This window comes from Salminus brasiliensis, chromosome 1 (assembly GCF_030463535.1).
Source record: "Salminus brasiliensis chromosome 1, fSalBra1.hap2, whole genome shotgun sequence".
NCBI classification, from domain to species: Eukaryota; Metazoa; Chordata; class Actinopteri; order Characiformes; family Bryconidae; genus Salminus; species Salminus brasiliensis.
The window spans coordinates 53,544,195-53,567,322 of NC_132878.1; the positions used below are offsets into that span (position 1 = coordinate 53,544,195).

General features: G+C 43.3%; 1 protein-coding gene across 4 annotated transcripts in view; it reads left to right on the forward strand.

The window, feature by feature from the left end:
• Positions 1-1,213: 1,213 nt before the first annotated feature.
• Positions 1,214-23,128, forward strand: part of lnx1 (ligand of numb-protein X 1) — a 61,035-nt gene continuing 39,120 nt past the window's right edge. For 2 of the 4 annotated variants that reach the window (XM_072682664.1, XM_072682665.1), the window contains exon 1: positions 16,662-17,483. In XM_072682664.1, the coding sequence (XP_072538765.1) occupies positions 17,392-17,483 (92 nt within the window). In that variant the 5' untranslated portion in view covers positions 16,662-17,391. Of the gene's footprint in view, positions 1,500-9,592; positions 10,785-16,661; positions 17,484-23,128 lie in introns of those variants that run through there. The other 2 variants (XM_072682663.1, XM_072682662.1) reach the window with 2 other exon arrangements.

Here is a 23,128-nt window from a genome sequence, read left to right on the forward strand (position 1 = left end):
TGCTGCACTGTCTGTGTTGGCCCTTCACTAGCCCTTTGGCAATAGACAGAGTTACTCTCAGCTGGGGATTTTTGGGCCAAAACACTGTGAGGATTTAATTGCTTTTAGTGAGGATGGGTGCAGACATTGGAGGACTGGTTCTGGATCACAAACATCACTCCAACTCACCCCAAAGTTATTGGGTGGAGCCCCATTACTCTACACAATGCCATTCCCTCTAGCTCATGTTTGGCATTGGGCATGAGACCCTGTGTGTGGCTGCTCCAGAATATCCCATTTTATTGACCTATGAATTCACTGCTTAGATGAGGTAGGTAGCTTTGGACATATAGTGTGCAGTAAACTGGCCTCAAATGCTTTGGGCCTTCAAAGAGTCAAAGAATTCATAATAGGCTTCTCAGTAGTAAGGAATATTTGCCAAGGAGCACTACCCTCTAGAATAAACTCTGAAGGTGTTCTTTTGTTCTCCGACGACGCCGACGACGACAACAGCACAGCTTTATGCGAACGGCGCTCAGGAGTGACAAACTTAACGCGTCATTAATGCGTCATTTAGTGTCTGTCAGCATATGACACACTCGTTTACACACAAAGATAAACACCTGTTTATGTGTTTGAGAGCAAGAGAAGGTACACGTAAAGTCTAGCCTTATAGTGGAGTAACCACTTCAAGCTCAAAAGCAGGAAACTTCATAATCCATAACTGCACTTTCTGCATGTAGTACATATAGACACAGGTTTGGTGGAGAGGGTTTGTCGGAGTTTCTTTAGGTTTAGCTGCTCTTTTGTCCTCTGGCATGTCAAAACCTGCTGTATGAACCTTGTTGAGAAAGCCGACTGGAAAATGTGTATGTGTGGGATGGTGTGCTATTAAATCTTAATCTGGAGATAAAGACGTGTGGTTGTTTTTTAAAGGAATTCTTTCTTGCTTGTAGAGTAGCTGATGAATTACATACATTGAGAGTACATGTGTTTAATTATCCAACTAACTATGGTGTATAGTGGTGTAATTACATTAGAATACACAGTGCAACACAATGACTTCTGATGGCTAATTAAAAGCTATTGCAAGGCTTACTTGCTTCTCTCTGTTACTCATTCCTCCAGTGTGTGTGTGAGTGTATGTGTGTGTGAGTCTCTGTTTTACCGGTAGCTCCAGAGCTGGTTTGGGCAGTTCTCATGTTTACCTGCCTTCCTCCGTGGCTCCACCTCCTCGCATGGAGACTTCCTATGTCAGGTGTGTGTGTGAATTGTGTGGCAGCACAGGCAGACTGAGCAGCTGAGCTGTGTTTTGCTCTCCCGGGGCGAACTCTTCCTGCCACAGATGTGGGAAAATTGCTGTGGATTCTTCAATCTCACAGTGTTGAGGGGAGAACACGTGACACCTGGGACTGAGATTTGTTGCGTGCTCTCTCTCTCTCTGGGCCAGCAGCAGCCTCTAGGATTACCTGTGCAGGTGAGGCGCGGAGGACACAGCAAAAGAACAAGCTGAACTGACTGTAAGTTTGCTAAACTGAGGGTTTGTGGACCTGTTAACCTTTTCTCCATCGTCACGCTCTGCGTTCTCTAATCTGTCACTTTTTAACTTTCACTCTTCGCTAGTCTAAGCAAGGGCACGTTCTCTTTTGACCTATTACGAGAACTTGAAGGTGTGAAGTAAGAGCCGAAGCTTATCTACAGTCTTAAAATAAAGGTTGTAAAAGTGGCTCTCTCCATGGTGCGAAAAGGAGGTAAAATAAAGGTTGTAAAAGTGGCTCTCTCCATGGTGCGAAAAGGAGGTGGTTGTATGTGACACTATGTAGCATAAGGGTTCTACTTTTGTTTTGTAACTGCTGAGTAAAAAAGCCCTTGTCAAACTTTTTTGGACTGGTTTAGACTGTTTAGGAGCCTAGAGGACTACTTTTGTTTCCTCAAAGAACCATTTAAAGAACCATTTGTGTGAATACGATAGAATTATAGTGTTTTAAAAGCTTTTAAAAAAACACTTTTTAAAACTTTTAGAGTGGGAGCTAATACATGCATGTGCTTGCACTGTAGGCCTCTCTGTTAAAGGTGCCATAGAATGAGTGTTTTGATGAATTGTTCTTTGATTTATGATAAATAGTAAGTAAGTGACTCTGATTGGGTTTTACAAGGCTATCACACACTGTTTTCCTCAGAATTTAACCAGCAGAGTTTATTTTTATGGTGAAAATAAAGCAATGCTAGGCTCTGCTCACAGCCCCATAGCATAGTCGACCCACAGCCCCTAGCATAGCCAGGCCTAGTGTAGCTTATAACGCTATCAAGAAATGTTTGTAGATTTCCCCAAAAAGTACCAGACAGTGCTAGCTAAAGAGATAGCCTAGCACCTGCTCATTTCACTGGCTCCACTGTGAACATACCCACAGCAACATCTTCTTATTTGGGTTGGCCTATCTCTGGTCAGCCTACTGTTGGCTTTTAGCCTTTTTTGGCCTCGCTACACTTTTAATGGCTTACACTAGTGGGATGGGTTTATGTCCATTCTGGGGGCCTATAAAATTTTCCAAAACTGTTACACAACAGTTGTAAGGGTTTGGAATTGGCCAATCTCTGTTTTGGCCATGCTGGAGTTTCTTTTCAGTGTAGAGACAACAGTGTTTGAGGCCCAAGGTATGTCAGTTCCATGTAAAATTAAACTATTCCAGGTAAAAATACAGTGTTCCGTTCCTTCAGCACCTTTAACAAATCCCTGATATCTAATCCAGCTCTAATCTCAAACTCAAAGCACAGGGATGAGAGAGAGAAGGAAGTGTCAAAAGAAGGAAGGGAAGTGGAAAAGTGGGGAGAGAGAGAGCAAGAGAGAGAGCGAGAGAGAGAGAAAGCATTCTGTAGGCCTATGTTAATACGCTCTTATGTAACACGCCATATGCTCTGCTATATGGTGCTTTGATGTGAACTACGTATGTGGACGCAGCACCCATGGAGCACTCTGATGAATTCTAATGCTTTTCATGTCCTCCACATGTATGTATGTGAGTGTTACAGTTAGAGAACATGAGCAGCCATGTACTTTAGCAAAAAGACACACTTCATTGGAGGATTTTTAAAGTCACATTCTTGTGGTAGAAATGCACTTAATCCTTTTCTGGAAATGAAGTCAAGAGACACACAATTCTGCCCAAGATGGAGCAGGGAAGTCTACTTCACTGTTACCAGAAGTATTAAAAGATAAGGAACACCATCGAAAATCAAACATTCAGAGACTTCTGTGTTTAATCTCATTAGGGTAGAGTGAGGGTAGAGTTAGCTCAAGTTGTTAGTGCTGTGGAAGCTCAGAGATCGGCCTGTATCTGTGTAATATGAGCAGTGACGCCTGCAGCCAGAACAGTCACAATACCAGTTCTTCTACCAGCTTTTCAGTTTTTCAATACCTTTTCATAACTGCAGCTGTCAGAGATGTTTGTTTCCCCCTGTGGTGATATTAATTTATAGTATTCTGTTCTTATTATCAATATCATTAACAATTTAGTTTCACATTAACGTGTTTTCAGGACTCTGGATTAAAGGCCAAGGTGGGTGGAGTAGCCTAAGTCAATACACAAGTAAAAGTGCTATTACTTTAGTGAAAACAAAACAACCTGAAGCAAAGTCCAACAGTAGCAGCTCAGAAAGCTACATAAAATATACAGTGAGTTATCAGGACTTCATTGGAATGTCTTTTATCCAGCATCTATCAGCATCAGAACTGAAGTTTGTTATGTCCTGTTCTACTATCTCTGATGCAAAAACAAGCAGAAGGTCTTCCAGTAATAAAGATGAACTTTGCTGTTCACTAAACGACTGGACAAGGTCATCGAGCAGGCTACCCAATTCGAAAAAGCTGTAGCTTTTCAGTAGCGGTAGCATGCTTAGGAGTGTTTGACCTACTAAAGTGCTTTCACACACATCTCAGATGTCCACAACCCAGTTTGGGCTGCTTTTGGAGATCCACACGTGAGGAAACATTTTTTCAATGTTTGTCAAAAGGTCTGGATAACTGGAGTCCAAGTTGATGTGCAAGATTTCATTTATGCACAAGATTCCATATTAATGTCTGACTAAATTGCATTTTAGTATGAATAAAACACTAAAACTCTAAAGTCCCAGTATGTACATTTAATAGAAAAATGAATAAGTGACTCAATGGAAAAGGCTGAAGTTGAACTGTGAAAAAAGTGTGTAGGTTCTTCTTGTGCTGCAAAAACAGCTCTGATTCATTGAGTCACAAGACCCCTGAAGGTGTCCTGTGGTATCCGGCACCAAGACGTTAGCAGCAGATTCTTTAAGTTCTAGGTAGTAGGCTTTGAGGTGAGACCTCCATGGATCACATCAATGAGTCTTGAGTGCCCATTACCCTGTTGCCCGGTTCACCGGTTGTCCTTTCTTGAAACACTTTTTGTAGGTACTGACCGCTGCATAACAGAAAAAATTTCCACAAGTCAACTCACATGAACTTGAATCATAATAATTACAATTGTAACTAAAGCCTGCAGAATAGATTAGAATTTTTTGGATTCTAGTTTTATTTGGACTCATTTTTTAATTAATAAAGATAGTACTCGTTGAACACTAGCTATCTTGCCAGACTAGCTCAGTACTGAGGAAATATTAAAATACTTACTAATAAGAATACTAAATGGTAAAAACAAATGTAGTTAGCAATATCTGTACTAAATAGATTAGATTTAGGTTCCTTAAATATCTTAAATATCATCTTCCAAGACAATAGTATTTCCGAAGTGTATATTAAAAGTAGTTGTTTTTGTTTATTTTGCATTTGTCCTCCAAAGATATAGTACACTGCAAAAACCAGGATTACTGGAATTAAGCATAAATCCATAAAAATCTATTAAGCTCCAGTAATAAAGTAGATGTACTTCATTATTTTCCACTACTGCAACAGAGCACTGCTGGAATCCTGACCTGACCTCTGCTAAAAAGGTTTTCAGGAATTGAAGTGGAAAAATAGCTAATACTTTAATCTCCAGCCTTTTAGTGGAAAGTGGCTGAAAGGTAATGGAAATAATCAGAATACATTACTGAGATTGTGTAATCCTCAGGTTTGTATTACCGCACTCCTAATCAGATAATCAGTAATCTGTAACACAATACATTTGGAAAGTTACCTTCCCCACTTTACTGTATGAGTGTTTTTTGTGCCCGTATTCCTGGAAAAGAAAATTCATTTTGAATATTTTGAATAAAAGTGCTGGGCGTGTGCCTGAGTGCTGAGTGTGTGTCATGACTTGTTCTTTATGGAGAATGCGTTCTCTCTCTCTCTCTCTAGGCTGGTGTGTAGCTTGTTAATAACTATCATTTCCTCAATTGCAACATTTAATAATTAACATTGTATTACTGTAATTATTTATTGGTCTTAGGGGGTCACGTGTCTTAGTTGGACACCTCAAGGCTCTTTGTGGCTACCCACAATTCTTTGCTTGTAGCTAAACCTTGTAGAGTCGGGTGGCTCAAGAGTCCTGTGGAATGCTCTTTTTCTTCATCGAAGACATGCTGAAACACAACGCTGGTATTCAGGCCTAGCAACGTGGTAGCAGAAAACACTTCACCCAGATTGCTGATGAGGTTAACAGCAAAGGAATGAAATCAGTTAGCGTTATCTTTCAGATAGATAGATCATAGATCAATGGATTGATAGACAAATAGAAAGATAGATAGATAGACAGATAGATAGATAGATAGATAGATAGATAGATAGATAGATGGTTGGTGTGGCGCAACAAATATCACCACTACCTGCAACTGAGCTACCACACTATGTGGGAGGCTGGGGTTCGAATCCCGGTCTGGGTGATTGTGCTGCGCTACATCAATAAGAGTCCTTGGGCAAGACTCCTAACACTGCATTGGCCCTCCTCTGTAATACAGGTAACCTTGTAAGTCGCTCTGGATAAGAGCGTCTGCTAAATGCCATAAATGTAAATGTAAATGTAAATAGATAGATAGATAGATAGATAGATGCATCTGCATCAGCGACTCATGAGCCTAAAGCCATATTCACACTATCGCAGCAAAAGGTTTCTTTGCAGGTCTCAGCATTTTGCTTTTGAGAGCTGTTGTTTGCCACCCTGCCCAAATCTGCACAGAACCACATGGCACACAGTCCTGGCGCTCAGTCTCAGAACTTAAAAGGTATTGAACTTTGACCGTGTGTAGCACAACGCTTCAAATATATAATAACTGAGTTTAGAAATAGCTTAACTGAGTCCTATTCTATTGGCAGTACTTCTCTACAGGGATTTGACAAGCTCTGTGTGTGTGTGTGTGTGCGTGCATTTGCACATCTGTGTCAGCAGTGGGTGCAGCTTAAAGTAGCTGAGTACATTCATTTGTACATGTAGTGTATATATAAAAAATGTGACCTACCAGGTGTAACTTGCATGTAACTTTGTCTGTGTCCATATTTCATTTAAATGTGTGCAGTACAAGGAAATGGATTCATGAGGCCGTGCCAGTGCAAATGTCAAGAACATAGGCCTTTGATATGCCAGTGAAATTACAAGCATTGCATTGTAATAGCAACCTAAGAGTCGAATAAACATGAACACTCAGTGAGAGTGATAAAGAGAGAAAACAAAAAAGGGAGAGAGAGAGAGAGAGAGAGAAGAGGAAGGAGAGCTGGTGTTGGTGTGGGTTGGTATTTGGTGACTAAAAGTGTAAAGAAGGAGTTTGAAGGAGAGCTGATCCATAGTATGACTTACGCTTTCTCTGTGCGGCTGGATGTGTGTGTGGGTGGCCACTACTGTTAAACATGTATTGTAAAACATCACACACACACACACACACACACACACACACACACACACACACACACACACACACCTCATGAAAAGGTCACTTATTGAAGATCAGCAAGAAAAAGGCAGGTTAACATATCACATCGAATTGGTGCTGAATTACTGATACACTCCAGAGTGCATTACTGTGCACATGCATGGCAATCTATCTGTGTGTGTGTGTGTGTGTGTATGAGAGAGAGAGAGAGAGAGAGAGAGAGAGAGAGCATGTACATGTCAGGGCTGCCTTCAGATTGGTCCAGTCCTGGGGGTAGTGCTTGGGCTTTGTTGCTGAATTTTGCGTGGTGAATCGTTCACTGAGTGCTATTTGTGTTCACAATTATTTCTGATTATTTTATTTCTTTTTAAACACATTCTATTTAAGGCACTTCAATATGTCTGTAAACAACCAGGCCCCTCATTGGTTTGCTATTACTCTGACTGGTTGTGTGGGCTAGCTATTTAGCATGCTCTCTTACACTCCTTCTGATGTCTAGAGCAAACGGTTGGGGTTTTACCACAGTAAACTTTCCTTACCTCTCCCAGGAATTTGTGGAAGTCACCTCTCCTCATATTGAAAGCGGCTCTCAAATGCCCACGCCAACGCTTACTTGGTCTTTGAAAGCAAACTAGCGGGAGTGAGGGACAGATGTAACGAGAAAGTGACACAGAGAGAAATCAGATTGGTCTGCCTTTGTGCTACGTAGACCTATCAGTGTAGGCAAGACTTTTTGTATTTTTAGTGTCCATCAGTTCAGTTTAGTGTCCTGCAGCCGCATGTTCCAAAAGCCAAGAATGTACAAGACACTTCGCCCAGGCTAGACTAAAGTACATATAATGTCACATGTTCTACCTCCCTAAAATTAGTTTTTGCAGCATGGAATGTCAGCACTAGTCCCTAGCACAGCTCAGCTTCCTGCATTCCCACAGTCTGTAGAGGCAGTGAAGGGCCATGCAGTGGTTCATGCAGTGGTGCAAAAAGGCAATGAATGCCGGTGAGGATCAAAGCGGAACTAGAGATCACTTTAAAAAAAGCATGAGGATGGAATCACCAATTTGTTGGGGTTCATCATACTGGCATTCACTGGCAGGACGTTTGGGACAAAGTACTGATGTAATGCAATATTTTATTAATGGGACAATAGTGCACACAACTAGACCAAGTAAATGAAAGTAAACGTGGCCTATTAGTTTTTTTCAGTGTTTTGCCTGGAAGCTCAAAACTGTGCAGCACTGAGGTTCTGGAAGATTAGCCAACTGCATTCTACAGTAATTCTCAGTGAGATTATGATGTTGCCGAGAACAAAGTTCTGTAGCTAAGTCGTGGCAGGCGCACACACACACATGCTCTCTCTCAGAGGGGAGTGTATATGGCGAGCAGTGTTCAGAGAGACGCCCTGCAGACAAGCTTTTATGACTGTCATAACTCATAACACTCCCCTCTCGATTATATAACATACCCACTTAACCCACCCTGATAGTGTATAAGGATGTGTCTGTGCATGTGGCAACCTGTACCACACGCCTTCCTAACATTGGTAAAGAAGAAACACTTCAAGAAATTGTAAACACAACAAAAACACATGAAAATTACAAACGGATTGGGGTCTTAAGTGGTCCAGTGGAATAAGGCACTAGCCAACAGCAGCCGGTGCCCAACACTTGCAATGCTGGTCAGCAATGCTGTCTGCTGGCCGAAGCATCAGAGCCGAGTACACAGTGCTTTCCTCCGAGCTAGTTGGTTGCCCGGTGATGTTCCACCGGATAGCTGGCTGTGCATGTGTCAGAGGAGGTGTGTGTCAGTCTTCACCCTTCCAATGGCTGCTGATTGTTGGGTAATGGGCAATCCAAATAGGCATTTAAAACATTAAAAAACTGATATTTAATTGGATAGTGGATTAACTAAAAGCATTAGAAATGTGAAGGTGAGTATCTTTCTGTTTCTTAGTACCTCAGCAGTGATCTCAGGAAGATGTACATATCTGTCTCTGCCTCAAAGGCATTTTAATAAAACCCAACTTCAACTCTATGCATTTTTGGTCAGATCAGTTCATTTTCTACTCATTTCACCATTCACAGTAACAGCCCAGTGAGCATGACTATACAAAGCACAGCACTGCACAGTCAAACTCGAAAGAAAGGAGAACTAGGGAGGACACAGGGGCTGCAGCCGAAGCGTATTACCATACAAAGTGATGCGACAAATACAGTACACCACTATTAGAAGTGCATTCATTAGAATAGCCAGTATGGTATATTTCGATGCGACATCACAGGGGTGGAGACTGGAATGGGTGGGGCCAAGATGGGGGTAACTGTGACATAATCACTGATATTTTCCTGTCTGAAGGACCACTGCAGTGTTGGCAAGGTGGTTACAATGTGCATGATAGTGTCTCCAAATGTCTTTGCTTGTGTAACACACCTTCCACCCTTATTTGCATTTCAGTACCAGCTTACTCTCTGTCTTGCTATCTTGCTCGCTCCCTCACCTTTTCTTTCTCTTTCACTCTCATCTCTCTCTCTCTCTCGCCATCCCTCACTGCAGCCGATATCATTAGATACCTCAGGTACGCTATTGACAGTTCTGTTGTTAGTGGGAAAAAATGAGTTCAGGAGCCGTTCGATACGACTTCCAGTGCCAAAAAAAAAGAGAGAAAGAAATTCAAAAGATTTAAAAATACGAGTCATTTGTACTGGCTCCCTCTGCCAAATTGTGTCCAAGAGTGTGCTGCTTAACTTTCTGGATACTTAATGGCTTAAGGTACCAACTCTATCTTTCTGTCTTTTCTCAGGAAAGTCGGATCAGAGAAACTACTTCTTTCACCCAATCAAAGCGTGTGACCAAGCTCCCCGCATCCCAATGACCGAAACCGAAGAAGCAGATGCCATGGCAATGGTAGCAACTGATACCAACGAAGAAGGACTGGAAGCAACAGCTGCCATGGCGATCGGTGACACCATAGAGGTGGGAGAGGATGATGAAAGTGCCATGGCGAGCCTTGGAGCTGTAGGGTTATACAAAGAAGCTAGAACCATGGCAATGTTAGGTGGAGGCTCCATGGAAATGACAATTGCTGGTGCTGCAGCTATGCCAATGAGTGGTGCCACCCAAATGCCAATTGATGGTGCCTCAGCAATGCAAATGAGTGGTACTACGTCAATGCCAATGGGTGGCGCTACAGCAATGCCAATGGATTGTGCCACAATGGTTCCAATGGATCTTGCCACAACATTGTCAATGGAAGAGGCTTCAGCCATGCCAACTGATGGTGCTACAGCAATGCCAATGGAAGATGCGTCAGCCATGCCGACTGATGGTGCTACAGCAATGCCAATGGAAGGTGCTTCAGCCATGCTGACTGATGGTGCAACAGCAATGCCAATGGAAGGTGCTTCAGCCATGCTGACTGATGGTGCAACAGCAATGCCAGTGGATGGTGCTTCAGCCATGCCAAGTGATGGTGCTACAGCAATGCCAATGGAAGGTGCTTCAGCCATGCCGAGTGATGGTGCTACAGCAATGCCAATGGAAGGTGCTTCAGCCATGCCAAGTGATGGTGCTACAGCAATGCCAATGGATAATGACACAGTGATGATTGGTGGTGCCACAGCCTGTACACCCACCGCTCCTCTTGTAGACCTGTGTAAGATCTGTGGTCAGCGGCACCTGCTGGACGAAAACCACGAGTACAACTACAAGGATGAGGCGGATGATGAGCTCCTCTGCCACATCTGCCTGCAGCCCCTGATTCGGCCGCTAGACACGCCCTGCGGCCACACCTACTGCCAGGAGTGTCTGACGAGTTTCCTGCTGGAGAGCGACTTCTGCCCAGTGGACCGCGTGCCACTCCTGCTGCAGAACTGCCGCAAGTCCAGCCTGCTTGTGCACAAGTTGCTGGACAAACTGACCGTGGCCTGTCCCTTCAGCAACTTCTGCTCTGACACCATGCCCAGGGGAGAGCTGCAGGGACATTTCCAAAGCAGGTAAGCGAGTGAGTGCTGCTGAAGGAGAGGGAGGGAGCTTGGCAGAATCCGGGTTCACTCAGTTCAATCATGCGCACCACTCTAGATCTCAAACTTGCTTTTAGGGTCACGTGGAACAGCATTTTCTTCCAGCAGAACCTGTGCAGAACCTGTCCACACTGAGGTACACTGCTGCACTCCAAGTGCTGGGTCTCTTGATCTCAAAGATGAGATTATAGGTGTAGATTTAGTCATAGTAATGATCAACGCAGTGTGAGGAACAGTGCTGCTCCTAGCCTTACTTGGGGCCTAAGCGAACAGCTGCTTTTCTGCATTTTCTTAAGTCTTCACCTTGTTTATGTGGGTTTTTCTCTCCAGTTTTTCCAATTTGATCCTAAGTCACCTCCATTTAGCAGATAATGTGTCCACTTCAGTGTTTCTGGGAGCTGGATACTACTCTCTCTCTCTCTCACACACACACAGTGTTTCTGCACTTCAGTGTTTAAAGGCTAGCGGACTCCTTTTACCAGCTCTTTTGCTGTGTTAGCATCGTTAGCTCTCTCTCTCTCTCTCTGCCCCCAGGCTTCAGTTGAAATTAATTGCATTTTTGTTTCGCACACTAATGGAAACTTTCCCCTCGCTTTAAATTCCACTTACGGAAACATAATCAACCTGCCCTCTTCTCCATCCAAGCGAATCCCCCTCTGTGCTTTCCTACCCTTATTGCCTCCCTCCCTCCCTCACTCCATCCTTGCTTCACCCATTCACCTTTCTTCTATTTACATCATATGGTTTGGGCTTTCCGTCTCACTTCTGTTATCTCTCTATCTCTCTTTCTCTTTCTTGCTCTCTTTTCTCTTTCTCTGTTCACTGGTGGTGATCCTGAAGGTTTTTGGGGGTCAGCAGTCGTTCTCTGAGAGTGCTCTCCAGAGGTGCAAATGGATGGGCAAGGCCAAGGGACCACAGGCTAAAGATGTGAGCTGGGGAAAAGGTTGTGCTTTCCATTTTATTTCTTCTGTGGCTTTTGTTATTGCAACACTTTTGATAATGGATATATATATGTAATAGTTATCAGTATCTATTACCTATCAATTGTATCTAAAAACAAATGTAGGGAAGAGCCAAAGTGGCAATATTTTTGGAAAATAATACAATCCCAGTATAGTACACTACGGTATAAGCTGGTGTAATGCTATGAAAATAGCATTTATATTTATATCTAGTGGAAATGTTAATTATTTAGTATTGGACTGGAACATAGAACTGAAACACAGCTTTGATGTTTCACCACTGTTTGATGTTTTATCCCTATCCTTTTTTTAATCATTTCCTAATTTTACCTTACCAATTTTAGATAGCATGTATCACATGTAATGCCCAGTCATCCAATCACATGTAATGCTCCCGACACTAACAAATGCCTCTTTTGACACATGCACAACCAGCCACCGCCTCTTTTCAAACTGCCACCAATGCATGGTACCCAGCTAAAGTTGAAGAATCTCTCACACTACCAACAAACACAAATAATCACCTCAATTGTAAAACATCCCATTCAAAGCCACTGAAGCATCGGCGAGCTTCCCACTGAAGTGATAAGTGGAGAGAGAGCCATCTATCCACTTTCAGAGAACAAGGTCAGTTGTGCCCTCTCAGGCTCTGGCTGCTGGTAGAAAGGCAGCTTGACCTGGGGGCTTGAACCAGTAATCCTCGGGTCATGGTGGTAGTGCCTTAGTCTACTGGACCTCTCAGAGCCCCTTCTTTCCTGTCTTAATGTTCTATATTACTTCATAATACATCTGGAAAAGCAAAGTGATGCAAAAGAAATCAGAGAACTTATTTTAATTTAATGAGATTATCGTCCATGCTTAATGAGTAATTGCAACCTATTCTATTGGCTAAGAATAGTAAGAAACTGCCCATATAATATTTTGAATTCACACAAATTACACAAATTCTTAATTTGGTGTATATTCTGTTCTTTTTTCACCAGTTAACCAAAAACAATAATGTATATGTACACATGAATGATGCAGGCAACAGCAAAGTAACTACTGTTGATGTAATCACTGCTACACATGGTTTACAGTAGTACAGTAGTAGCCTGTGTCTTCAGTTTGTATTGCTGAAGAGTCTGAAATCTGAAGCTGCACTACTGTAACGCAGCTGTAACAATGTAACAATCACCAGTATCCACATTGCTATTACATGTATTGTTAATGTGTAACTACACAGTTATTAGAGACACTGACTATAAATAAAGACCAGTATTTCTATCACTGTAAGTCAAAGTGATGGAAGGTAGTTACAGCAAAATGTGTTTTCCCCACATTTCAGTGTTTGCAAAATGTGCACGGACCAGACAGACATCTGTCTAGTGAGGACAGCAGCCCTTGTTTCTGTTCTGTTGGTGTTTATGTTGATGTGATGGAGGGCGCGCTTGCTGGAAGTGACGCTCCACAGCAGGAATGCACTCACTCCACTGTCTCCACTGTTGTGACGAGTGCTTGTGGACGCTTTGATGTGTGTCCTTTGTTTTGTCCTTCATGCTGCGACTTGTTGTGGCGCGCTCTTCGTGACTTTGTGTGTATGCACGTAGTTGTTTAGTGGGATTGGAGGATTTGTCCAAGGGAAGATTACACTTAAAATCAAGTACTGGACGCAAACTTTTCATTATGAAACAGAATTAGAGAAAACACTGGCATGCCAAGGCCGTGCTGACCCTTTGTTGTGGGAGTCACAAACCAGAAGGTTTTATATATTGTTGCTGTCCAGTTTTTTACTTAATGCATACACACACTGCTTGTCTAGTATTACCAATAGAATAGAACCCTCTGGAGCAGATAAACATGAGCCTATTGGCATCATGCCTAATGCCAGGCATGAGCTAGAGTGGTATAAAGCCCCCCAGCATTGAGCTGTGGAGCAGTGGAGCTGTGTTCTCTGTTCCATCCAATACTTTCGGGATGAGTTGGGGAAGAGGTTCAGTGGTGATCATCCAGCGTCCTCCAAATATCTAGTAGAAAGTAGTCATTTGGACATCATTACAGGTGTGTTTTTGTTTTGCTCATCCATAAAAGAATGATTGTATATGTGTATACGTGCATATGTGTGTGTGTATGTGTGTGTGTGTGTGCATGCGCCTGTGTGTGTAAGTCTGTCCTAGCACAATAAAGGACTGCCATATAACTCTGTCATGTGTTTCCATTTGGCTGACCACGGCTACAGATTGAACAGCAGTTGTGTTCGTGGAGTGGGTGTGTGGGTGTGTGTTGGGCTGAAGCCCACAGTGGAGGACTGAAGATGATTCACTGTGTGTGCACGATCCCATATGGACTCTTGGCTGCAATCCAGGTTTGTTTAGTGTGTGTGGATGACTGACAGTGGGTGGAGAATAAGCTCACTGACCCCAGCTAGCATCAATACAGTCAGAGGCTAACACTAATAGCTGTGTAATTGTGTGTCATTGCATGTGTGTGTGTGTGTGTGTGTGTGTGTGTGTGTGGGAAGGGGTGTTGACAGTTGGTAATGCAGTTTTATTGCAACTAAATATCCTGTCTCCCACACACACACATACACAGACTTACAACTTATCAAATTAGATATGCTCCTTATGGTTAATTTATTTATCAAGGAATAATGTGGTCTCAGAGAAGTGTGAAAAGCAAAAGATGAGAGAAGAACAAAGTATGAGAGAAGAGCAAAAGATGGGATAAGAAAGGAGCAAAAGAAGAAAGAAGAGCAAACGTTGAGTGAAGAGCAAAAGATAGGAGATGAAAAGAGAGGAGTAAAGGAAGAGAGAAGAGAAAAAGATGAGAGAAGAGCAAAGTATGAGAGAAGAGTAGAACAAAAGATAAAAGCAAAAAATGAGAGAAAACCAAAAGATGAGAGAAGAGAAGAACAAAAGATGAGAGAAGAGAAGAGAAGAGAAGAGAAGAGAAGAGAAAAGGAAGAGAGAAGAGCAAAGGAAGAGAGAAGAGAGAGAAATTACAGAAGAGAAGAGCAAAAGAAGGAAGAAGAGAAAGAAATTAGAGAAGAGCAAAAGAAGGAAGAAGAGAAAAAGATGAGAGAAGAGCAAAGTATGAGAGAAGAGTAGAACAAAAGATGAAAGCAAAAAATGAGAGAAAAGCAAAAGATGAGAGAAGAGAAGAGCAAAGGATGAGAGAGGAACAAAAGATTAGAGAAGATAAGAGCAAAGGAAGAGAGAAGAAAAAAAAAGTGAGAGAAGAAAAGAGCAAAGGAAGAGAGAAGAGCAAAAGATGAGAGAGACGAAGAGAATAGAAGAAGCTGACAGATTTTATTGGAGCAGATGGTTGACGGTGAATTGCAGGAAAGACGGACATGAACTAGATTTAAAGTCTGACTCCAGGAATAATTAGAAGAAATGTTCAGGAAAAATCTGTGAAAAAGAGCTGGAAGATGTTTTGTTGTTTATAAAGATGTCTTGTAAAGCAGTGCAGGTACCGTGAACAGGATCTGGAGACATAGTTTCTATTATGAAAGAGTGATGAAAGAAATTAGCAGACTGAAAATATCAGAGTACCGCAATGTCATCATAGTGTTTTAGTCAGATGTGTGTGTGTGTGTGTGTGTGTGTTAATTAATTCATAATGCTGTAAATGTAACCATAGGCTAAATGTTATTCCAAGCTTCTACTACACTTCAAAGAGGTCATAGTGTGCACAGGGATGAATGAGTGAGAGAGAGAGAGAGAGAGAGAGAGAGAGAGAGAGAGGCAGTGAGGGGGGTTGGGGGTGGAAGGAGGGTGGGGAAAGTCAGACGGAAAGAGGAAAAGGTTGTGTGCGGGTTCAAGTTGAAGGACACAACACAAAGAGTGGTCCTCTCTCTAAGCACACACACACACACACACACACACACACACACACACACAGTATGTCATAATGCAGTGAATCCTGGTGTTATGCAGCATCGATGAATAACAACAACAACAACAACAACAACAATAATAATAATAATAATAATAATAACATTGTTGTTGTTATTAATGACGTTAATAATATTGTTTTTAATACATACATATATATATTCTCAGTGTTAGGTATTTGCTTTATTACATCATCATCAACAACAACAACAACAATAATAATAGTACTCACCATCATCAACATCATCATCACCATCACCATCATCATCATCCCACCACCAACACCATCATCATCACCATCATCATAACAATACTAAATAATCACAATAAATAAATAAATAAATAAATCATCATCATCATCATCAACATCACCACAACCAACACAATCATCATTATCATTTTTATGTTTGTTGTTATTGTTAAAATTCTTAGGTTTATTACACAATATCATCCTCATCATCCTCATTATTATGATTCTTGTTCTTGTTATTCTGTTCATTCATAAAACTATAAACATTTCAGATGGAATTAATTGGTTGACTCTCTCTCTCTCTCTCTATCTATCTCTCTTTTGTCCCACCCTTTCTTTCACTGTTGTTCACATGTAAGCAGTATCCGCCAAAATGAGCAATAAAGCTAACGTCATGTATGAGATGTCCCCCATGCCTCATTGTGTGTGTGTGTGTGTGTGTGTGTGTGTGTGTGTGAACACTGAATGTTGGGGGTGGGCTTAATGGTCCCAGCCTCTAACCTGTTCCCCTACTCCCCCAAACACTCAGACACACACAAACACACGCTCACACATGCACAACTCCTTCACAGCTGAATGGAGTGTGTCATGTGCAGGTAAATGGGGGTGTATGTTACACACACACACTCTTTCAGCTATGCTGTGGACAATAACAGATGCCCAGACCACCCCTCCGCCCCTATCCTGAGATGGTTCAGTCCGACTCTCTGTGGAGCGTGCTGCAGTATAAGTCAGAGGCTGTGCTGCCACACACACACACAAACACTCAAACACAACACACTCTGTCTCTCTCTCTCTTTCTCTCTCTCTCTCTCTCTCTCTCTCTCTCACACACACACACACACACACACACACACACGGTGCAAATCCTCTTACTCTTGGACGATGCCCAGGCCAGATTAGACTGCAGGGCAGCCATCGCATCCCAGCCGAGAACTATCGCGCTCTCTTTCTCTTTCTCTCATCCCACCTCATCCCTCTCTTCTTCTCCTCATCCACCACCACAGTGCCATCGCTCCTGCCTGCACTTCTGCTCCTTTTTCTTCTTCTTTTTTTTCTTCTTCTTCTTTTTCTTCATCATCAATTGCACTGCACTCTTCAGCTGCCAGGCATTCTCCTGCTGTTATCTTTCTCTTTCTCTCTCCCTCATTCGCTCTCTCTCCGCCGCTGCAGCGGAGATGACCAGGTTAGTCGCCTGAGGGAGAGGGAAGAAAAGGGCCAGAGAGCAAGAGAGGGAAAGAAGAGGAGAGAGGAGGGGAGGAGGAGAGGAAAGGGATAGATATTTGAATCTGAGAGAAGGAGGTAGAAGAAGGAGAGAGGAAGAAGAAAAGAAGAAGAAGGAAGGGGGTGTCCGAGCAGGCTGCGAGCTGAGGAGGGGGAGAGGGAGAAAGAGGGAGAGTTAAAGAGAGAGAGGAGGAAAAGCTTCCTCTGTCCCAAAGACAGAAAGAGAAGGAAGGAAGGGAGAGAGAGAGATAAAGAGAGTGAGACTCATTATGAAGGCTTTGCTGCTGCTGGTCCTGCCTTGGCTCAGTCCGGCTAACTACACAGACAATGTGGGCAACCTGCATATCCTCTACTCGGAGCTGTGAGTACCTAACACACACACACACACACACACACACACAAACACGCTCAGCATCCCATCCCGCTGCACTGTGTACCTGTGTGTGCGTGTGTGTGCATATGTGTATCCTTGTGTGAATACATTCTCCATAAGTACACTCCAGACTGGGAAAAGTCACATAGTACCCCCTCCTTTTTTGATTCTGCAGTGTTCATGTGTGTGTGTTTGTGTGTGTGAGTCCATCCTCCTAGATCTATTCAGGACAGGTCACACTGTACTCAGTACAGTGTCCTGTCACACACACTGCAGTATATGTGTCTGTGTGTGTGTGTTCAGATTCCCCACTTCAATCCACCAGTCTCCCATTCAGAACAAGTCACATTGTATCCCATTCAGGTTTGGTGCTGCAGTGTGTGTGTGTGTGTGTGTGTGTGTGTGTGTGTGTGTGTGCGTGCACATACACCTTCATCAATGTCCACTTCAATAAACCCTGATCCCCCCCTTTTCCATAAACAAACACTTATGTATGTGAATAAGTGGTGTGTGTTTGTTGTGGAGCGGACGCTGACTAATGTAATGCTAAATTGCGATTGGCTGTGTGTGATGCTGGTTACTGTGGCTCTCTGGAGCTGTGGATGACCGTTACCGTGGCAGCAGGAGGCGGTCGGCAGGTTGCGTTGCAGGTTTGGTCGGGGCAGGTTGTGCTTTCAGGCTATAAACACTGCGGCGTGGTGGGGATGCACTGTTCTAGGGATGTGTGTGTGTGTGAATGTGTGTGTGTGTTATGGGATGGTCATGGTCCACTTGGCTTTATTCCTGTCTAGGACATCTATTGAATAGTAGAAATGCACAATAACTTTCTTTCTCTATCTATCTATCTATCTATCTATCCATATATATATATATATATATATCTGTCTGTCTGTCTCGCACACACCTACACATCGAAGACTTCCATATAGAAGACCATACCTTTGTGAAGTCAACAGTCAATAATCATTTAAGATATTTAAGACGTTTGACACACACACGCACACACACACACACACACACACACACACACACACTCACTTGCGCACATACAAAACCACTGCTCTTATTGCTGCTCTCCGCTAATGAGTCATCTTCAGTTCTTCACTGTGTCAATTCAAACACTCCAGCACACACATACACTCTACTGCCCAGTCTGTTCTAGTAGTTAGCCAAATTGTACACAGAACTACATGCCAACTTAAGGATACACACACACACACGCAAACACATACACATATTCCTAATGACGAAACCAGTTGTAGTCTGTTCAGCACTCCTACACACACACGCTCATCTTCTGTTGTTTATACTGTGTCACATGGAAGGGCCTTAAACATAGCTATTTTGGACATCTAATACATGTGTGTGTGTGTGTGTGTGTGTGTGTGTATGTCTCTGTGTGTGCGCTTTGCCTCCGTTAATGGCAGCTGCAGAGATACAACTTGTGGTCTATGCTGTTTTTGCTGTACAGAGAGACATAGAGAAAGAGGTGGTGGGGGGGGGGGGGGGGGGGGGGAGGGAGCGAGAGTGTGTGTGTGTGTGTGTGTGTGTGTGTGTGTGTGTGTGTTCTGTGTTCTGATACCCTGTCTGGCCAAGCCAGCCAATTGTGCTCGCTCAGACTGTTTGAATGGCTGTGAATCCAGAGGACAATACGAGTGCCTCACAAATCTGCTACTGTTACCTTTGCGCACACAAACATGCACACACACACACACACACACACACACACACATCCTTCAAAACATACTAGTAAAAAAGAAAAGGAGATGAGAAAACTACAACATTCATGAGAGGGAGAGGGAGGGGAACATTGAAGAAGAGAAGAGATAAAAAGAGAGGAGAAGAGAAGCTGATTGAAGAGAAAAGAAGAAGAGGGGAGGAGAAGAGAAGAGAAGAGAAGATGATTGAATAGAAGTGGAAAGGAGAAAAGAAAAGAAGGAGAGAAGAGAAGATGAGAGAAGAGAAGAGAAAAGAAGAAGGGAGGAGAAGAAAAGAGAAGAGTATGAGAGAAGAGCAGAGAAGAGAAGTAGAGAACTTGCAGAGGAGAGGAGAGAATATGAGATGAGATATGGATAGAGGAGAAATGTAGAGAAGAGCTGAGGAGAAGAAGTGAGAAGGGAGAAAAGTAAAAGAGAAGAGTAGAGAATAGAGGAGTCTCTGTGTTGGTCTGTGTTACAGCACTAAGACAGTGTGTTGTGGGTAGCTCTGTGATTTCCCACTTTGTGTTAATGACCTTCATGTTTCTCTCTGTGCCTCTTTTATGGTTTGTCTCTGTAATGCAGCGCTGGGTGGACACGTGTGTGGTTGTAAATATGATGAGCATTTTTTTCCTTCTTTTCCACAGTGTCAGCGGCAGTAGTCTCCTGTGTTTGCCAGTTGGTGTTTGCTGATTAAGACACGAGAGAGAGAGAGAGAGAGAGAGAGAGAGAGAGAGAGAGAGGGAAGGAAAGAGAGGGAGAGATAGAGGAGTGTGTAGTTGGTGCTTTTTCGGCTGGCTGGAGAACTGTGGCATGGTCATTCATCTTCATCCAGCCCAGTGACAGAGCCCCCCTCTCTCTCTCTCTCTCTCTCTCTCTCTCTCCCACCCTCTCTCTGTCTCTCTGTCTCTCTCTCTCTCTGGTCGTGTGTTCTGTAATTCAGGAGAAGGCAGTAGTTTATGGATGATGGGAATAATGATAGCTGATTCCGTCCTCCTGCTACAATCTTTTACACTCGTTCAGACGAGCTAAATGAAGACCTGTCCCAATAATTCAGTGTCATTATGTGATGAAGCACGGCTGTGGCCATCAAATGTCATAAAACCTCTCCCTCTCTCTGTCTCTCTCAGTCTCTCTCTGTCTATCTCACACACACACACAGACAGTAGTAGTACTTATAAAGTGTTCAGGATGTTCTGTCAGTGCAGTATTTGTGTACACTATGTGTGTGTGGTTGTGTGTGTGTGTATGTGTTTATCACTGTTATTAGCTTAGCCTCTATGCCATCAGAACTCATTTCCTCACTGTTTGATCTCTGTTAAGACTGGCCCGGCTTCTTAAGAGCACACAGACCAGACCTACACACGTCTTAAAAACACAAATGTGGTTTTGACTGAAAGCTTGGAATTCAGCTATGAGCTACGGTTAATCCATACTTCCAGCTTTTCACCTGCTGCAAAAACATCCCGTTTGGAATTCACTGTTTTTGTGATGTCATGAACACATTACCATACACTACATGTCCAAGTATTTGTGGACACCCATTCTAATGAATGCATTCAGCTACACAGATGGCTCAGATGTACAAATGCACACACTCAGCTTGTCTAGTCCCTGTAGAGAAGTACAACTAGTAGAATAGGACTCTCTGGAGCAGATAAGCATAAACCTGTTGGTACCATGTCTAATGCCAGGCGTGGTCTAGAGGGGTATAAAGCCCCCCAGCATTGAGCTGTGGAGCTGTAAAAATGTGTTCTCTGGAATGATGGATGGTGCTCCATCCACTTCTTTTGGGATGGATGAGTTGAGGAGTTGGGATGAGGTTGGATCACTGGTCTGGTCACTGAACGCAATCAAATCCTCACAGCAGTGCTCCAAGATCTAGTAGAAGGCCTTCTTCCATGGACAGTAGAGACAGTTACTCCAGCAAAAGCAGGATAACTCTTTTTTAATGTCTTTGATTTCAGAAGAAACACTGAATGAGCAGGTGTCCCAATACTTTTGTCCATATTGTTTTCTTGTCCATCATTCTTGTCTGCCCTGAACAGCAGTGACCTGGTCTGACCCTTGGTGTTGTTGTTGTTGTTGTTGTTGACTGTAATAAAGCAGTTGTCAGGCTCCCTTTGGTTGCAGCAGGCGCACAGCAGGTGATTGAGCTTCAGGCGTGGACAATAAGCCTCCAGTCTGATCCAAAACACCCCATTACTGCATTACGTTACACATAAACAGGGATTTGGTCCTGCTGTTTATTAGGTCTCAGGTAGCGTAGGGTCATTGGACTGGACCGAAGTGAATGAGGGTGTCTAAATAGAGAATTAGTCAGAACCATGTGTTTCAGCACTCACATGTGCTGTAGGTGTATGTGTGTGTGTGGATGTGATATGCGGTGAATTTACCTATGCTGCCCTCAGTGTAAACAGAGGTGTGGATGGCTGGTGGAACCACAGATTTATCTGAGTTACCTTACAGAGGGTTTGAAAAAGGGAAGCCATTCCTCATCTCGGCTTTAAGGAATTTTAAGGAATTCCTTTAAATGCTGCAGTCCTGATGATTCACACACACACACACATACACAAACAAGCACACAACCACCCTCATACTCCCACTTATCCACACACAAAACAACCATCACACTCCCACAGATTCACACACAATCATATGCACCCAAAAACCCTCATATTCCATCTATCCACACCAACCACCCTCACACGCCTACCTATTCAAACACATACTCACACATAACCAGCCACCCCCATACTCCCACCATTACACACACACATCCACATTTACACTCCCACCCATCCACACACACATGTGAAATCCATGCACTGGCTTGAATCTGGTTGGAGAAAAGCCCAGTCTTGTGTGTATTTTCATTGTCAGCCTGCAGTAAACCTGTCCTGCTGAATTTGGAGACTAGGAAAAGTCCAATTTGAGCTGCCTGTCTCAACAAAGCCTTTCAAATTACACTATTTTCTCCTTGTAAACGACTAAGTACACGTCAACTCTGCCTTCCACTGCAATAGCGCTGCTGGAATAGAGCAGTCTGGGGCTGCCGAGGACGCCGAATTGTATCCTAATTGAGGCCTTTAGCTGTCCACGGTGTGACTCAGTGTATAAGGCTGCCTGAGGGTCTGTGCGTGAGGCCACAACAGAATGGCCCCTACTGGACACATTCATTTTCCACTTTAACAGCTACACACAGCAGCTCTGGAGAGACTAAAGGGACAAGCTGGGCTTACGTTTGTGTGTGTGTGTGTGTGTGTGGCAGACCCCTCTGGTCAGGCAGCAACATGTCGTCGTCAGGGTGACGTATGCAGAGCAGGAAAACGGGGCCACAGCCAAAGGCCTGTGTGTTGCCGTGGTGACCTTATTTTCACGGCAAGTGAGCGCGTGGCCTGATGAACGTGCACGGCGGTATGTGTGTGTGTGTCCTGCGGCACTGGGTGGCTCATTCAGGCGCAGGCAAAAAAAAAAAAAGAGCTCACACACGCAACTCTGCAGAACACCAATGAGGTAGTACACACACACACACACACACACACATACTTACACACACAGGGCTGGGGAATTGTGGAACACTGGAGGACAAAGCTACTGAAGATCTAGCACTGTTTACACTGTGTTACGGCTATAACAGTAGTGTTTGGGGGATATTTATACAGGCATTATAGAGCGCTTCCGTACACAAGAAAAGGCAAATGTGGATTCTGGACTCTTAAGAGGACTGTAGTGCTGAGTGGAATGCGATCACACTAATGTTGAGCAGGTTAGCTTGTTGTAGATGTCCTGTCATACACTGTGTGAGGATGGTTGAGCCTCCTCACTCATTTATGTTGCCCCATTGTCTAACCGATTCTACCACTAGGTCTGAATGTACAATACCTAATATTTAGAGACAATACACACCCCAAAGAGAAAGCTAACCATCTATAA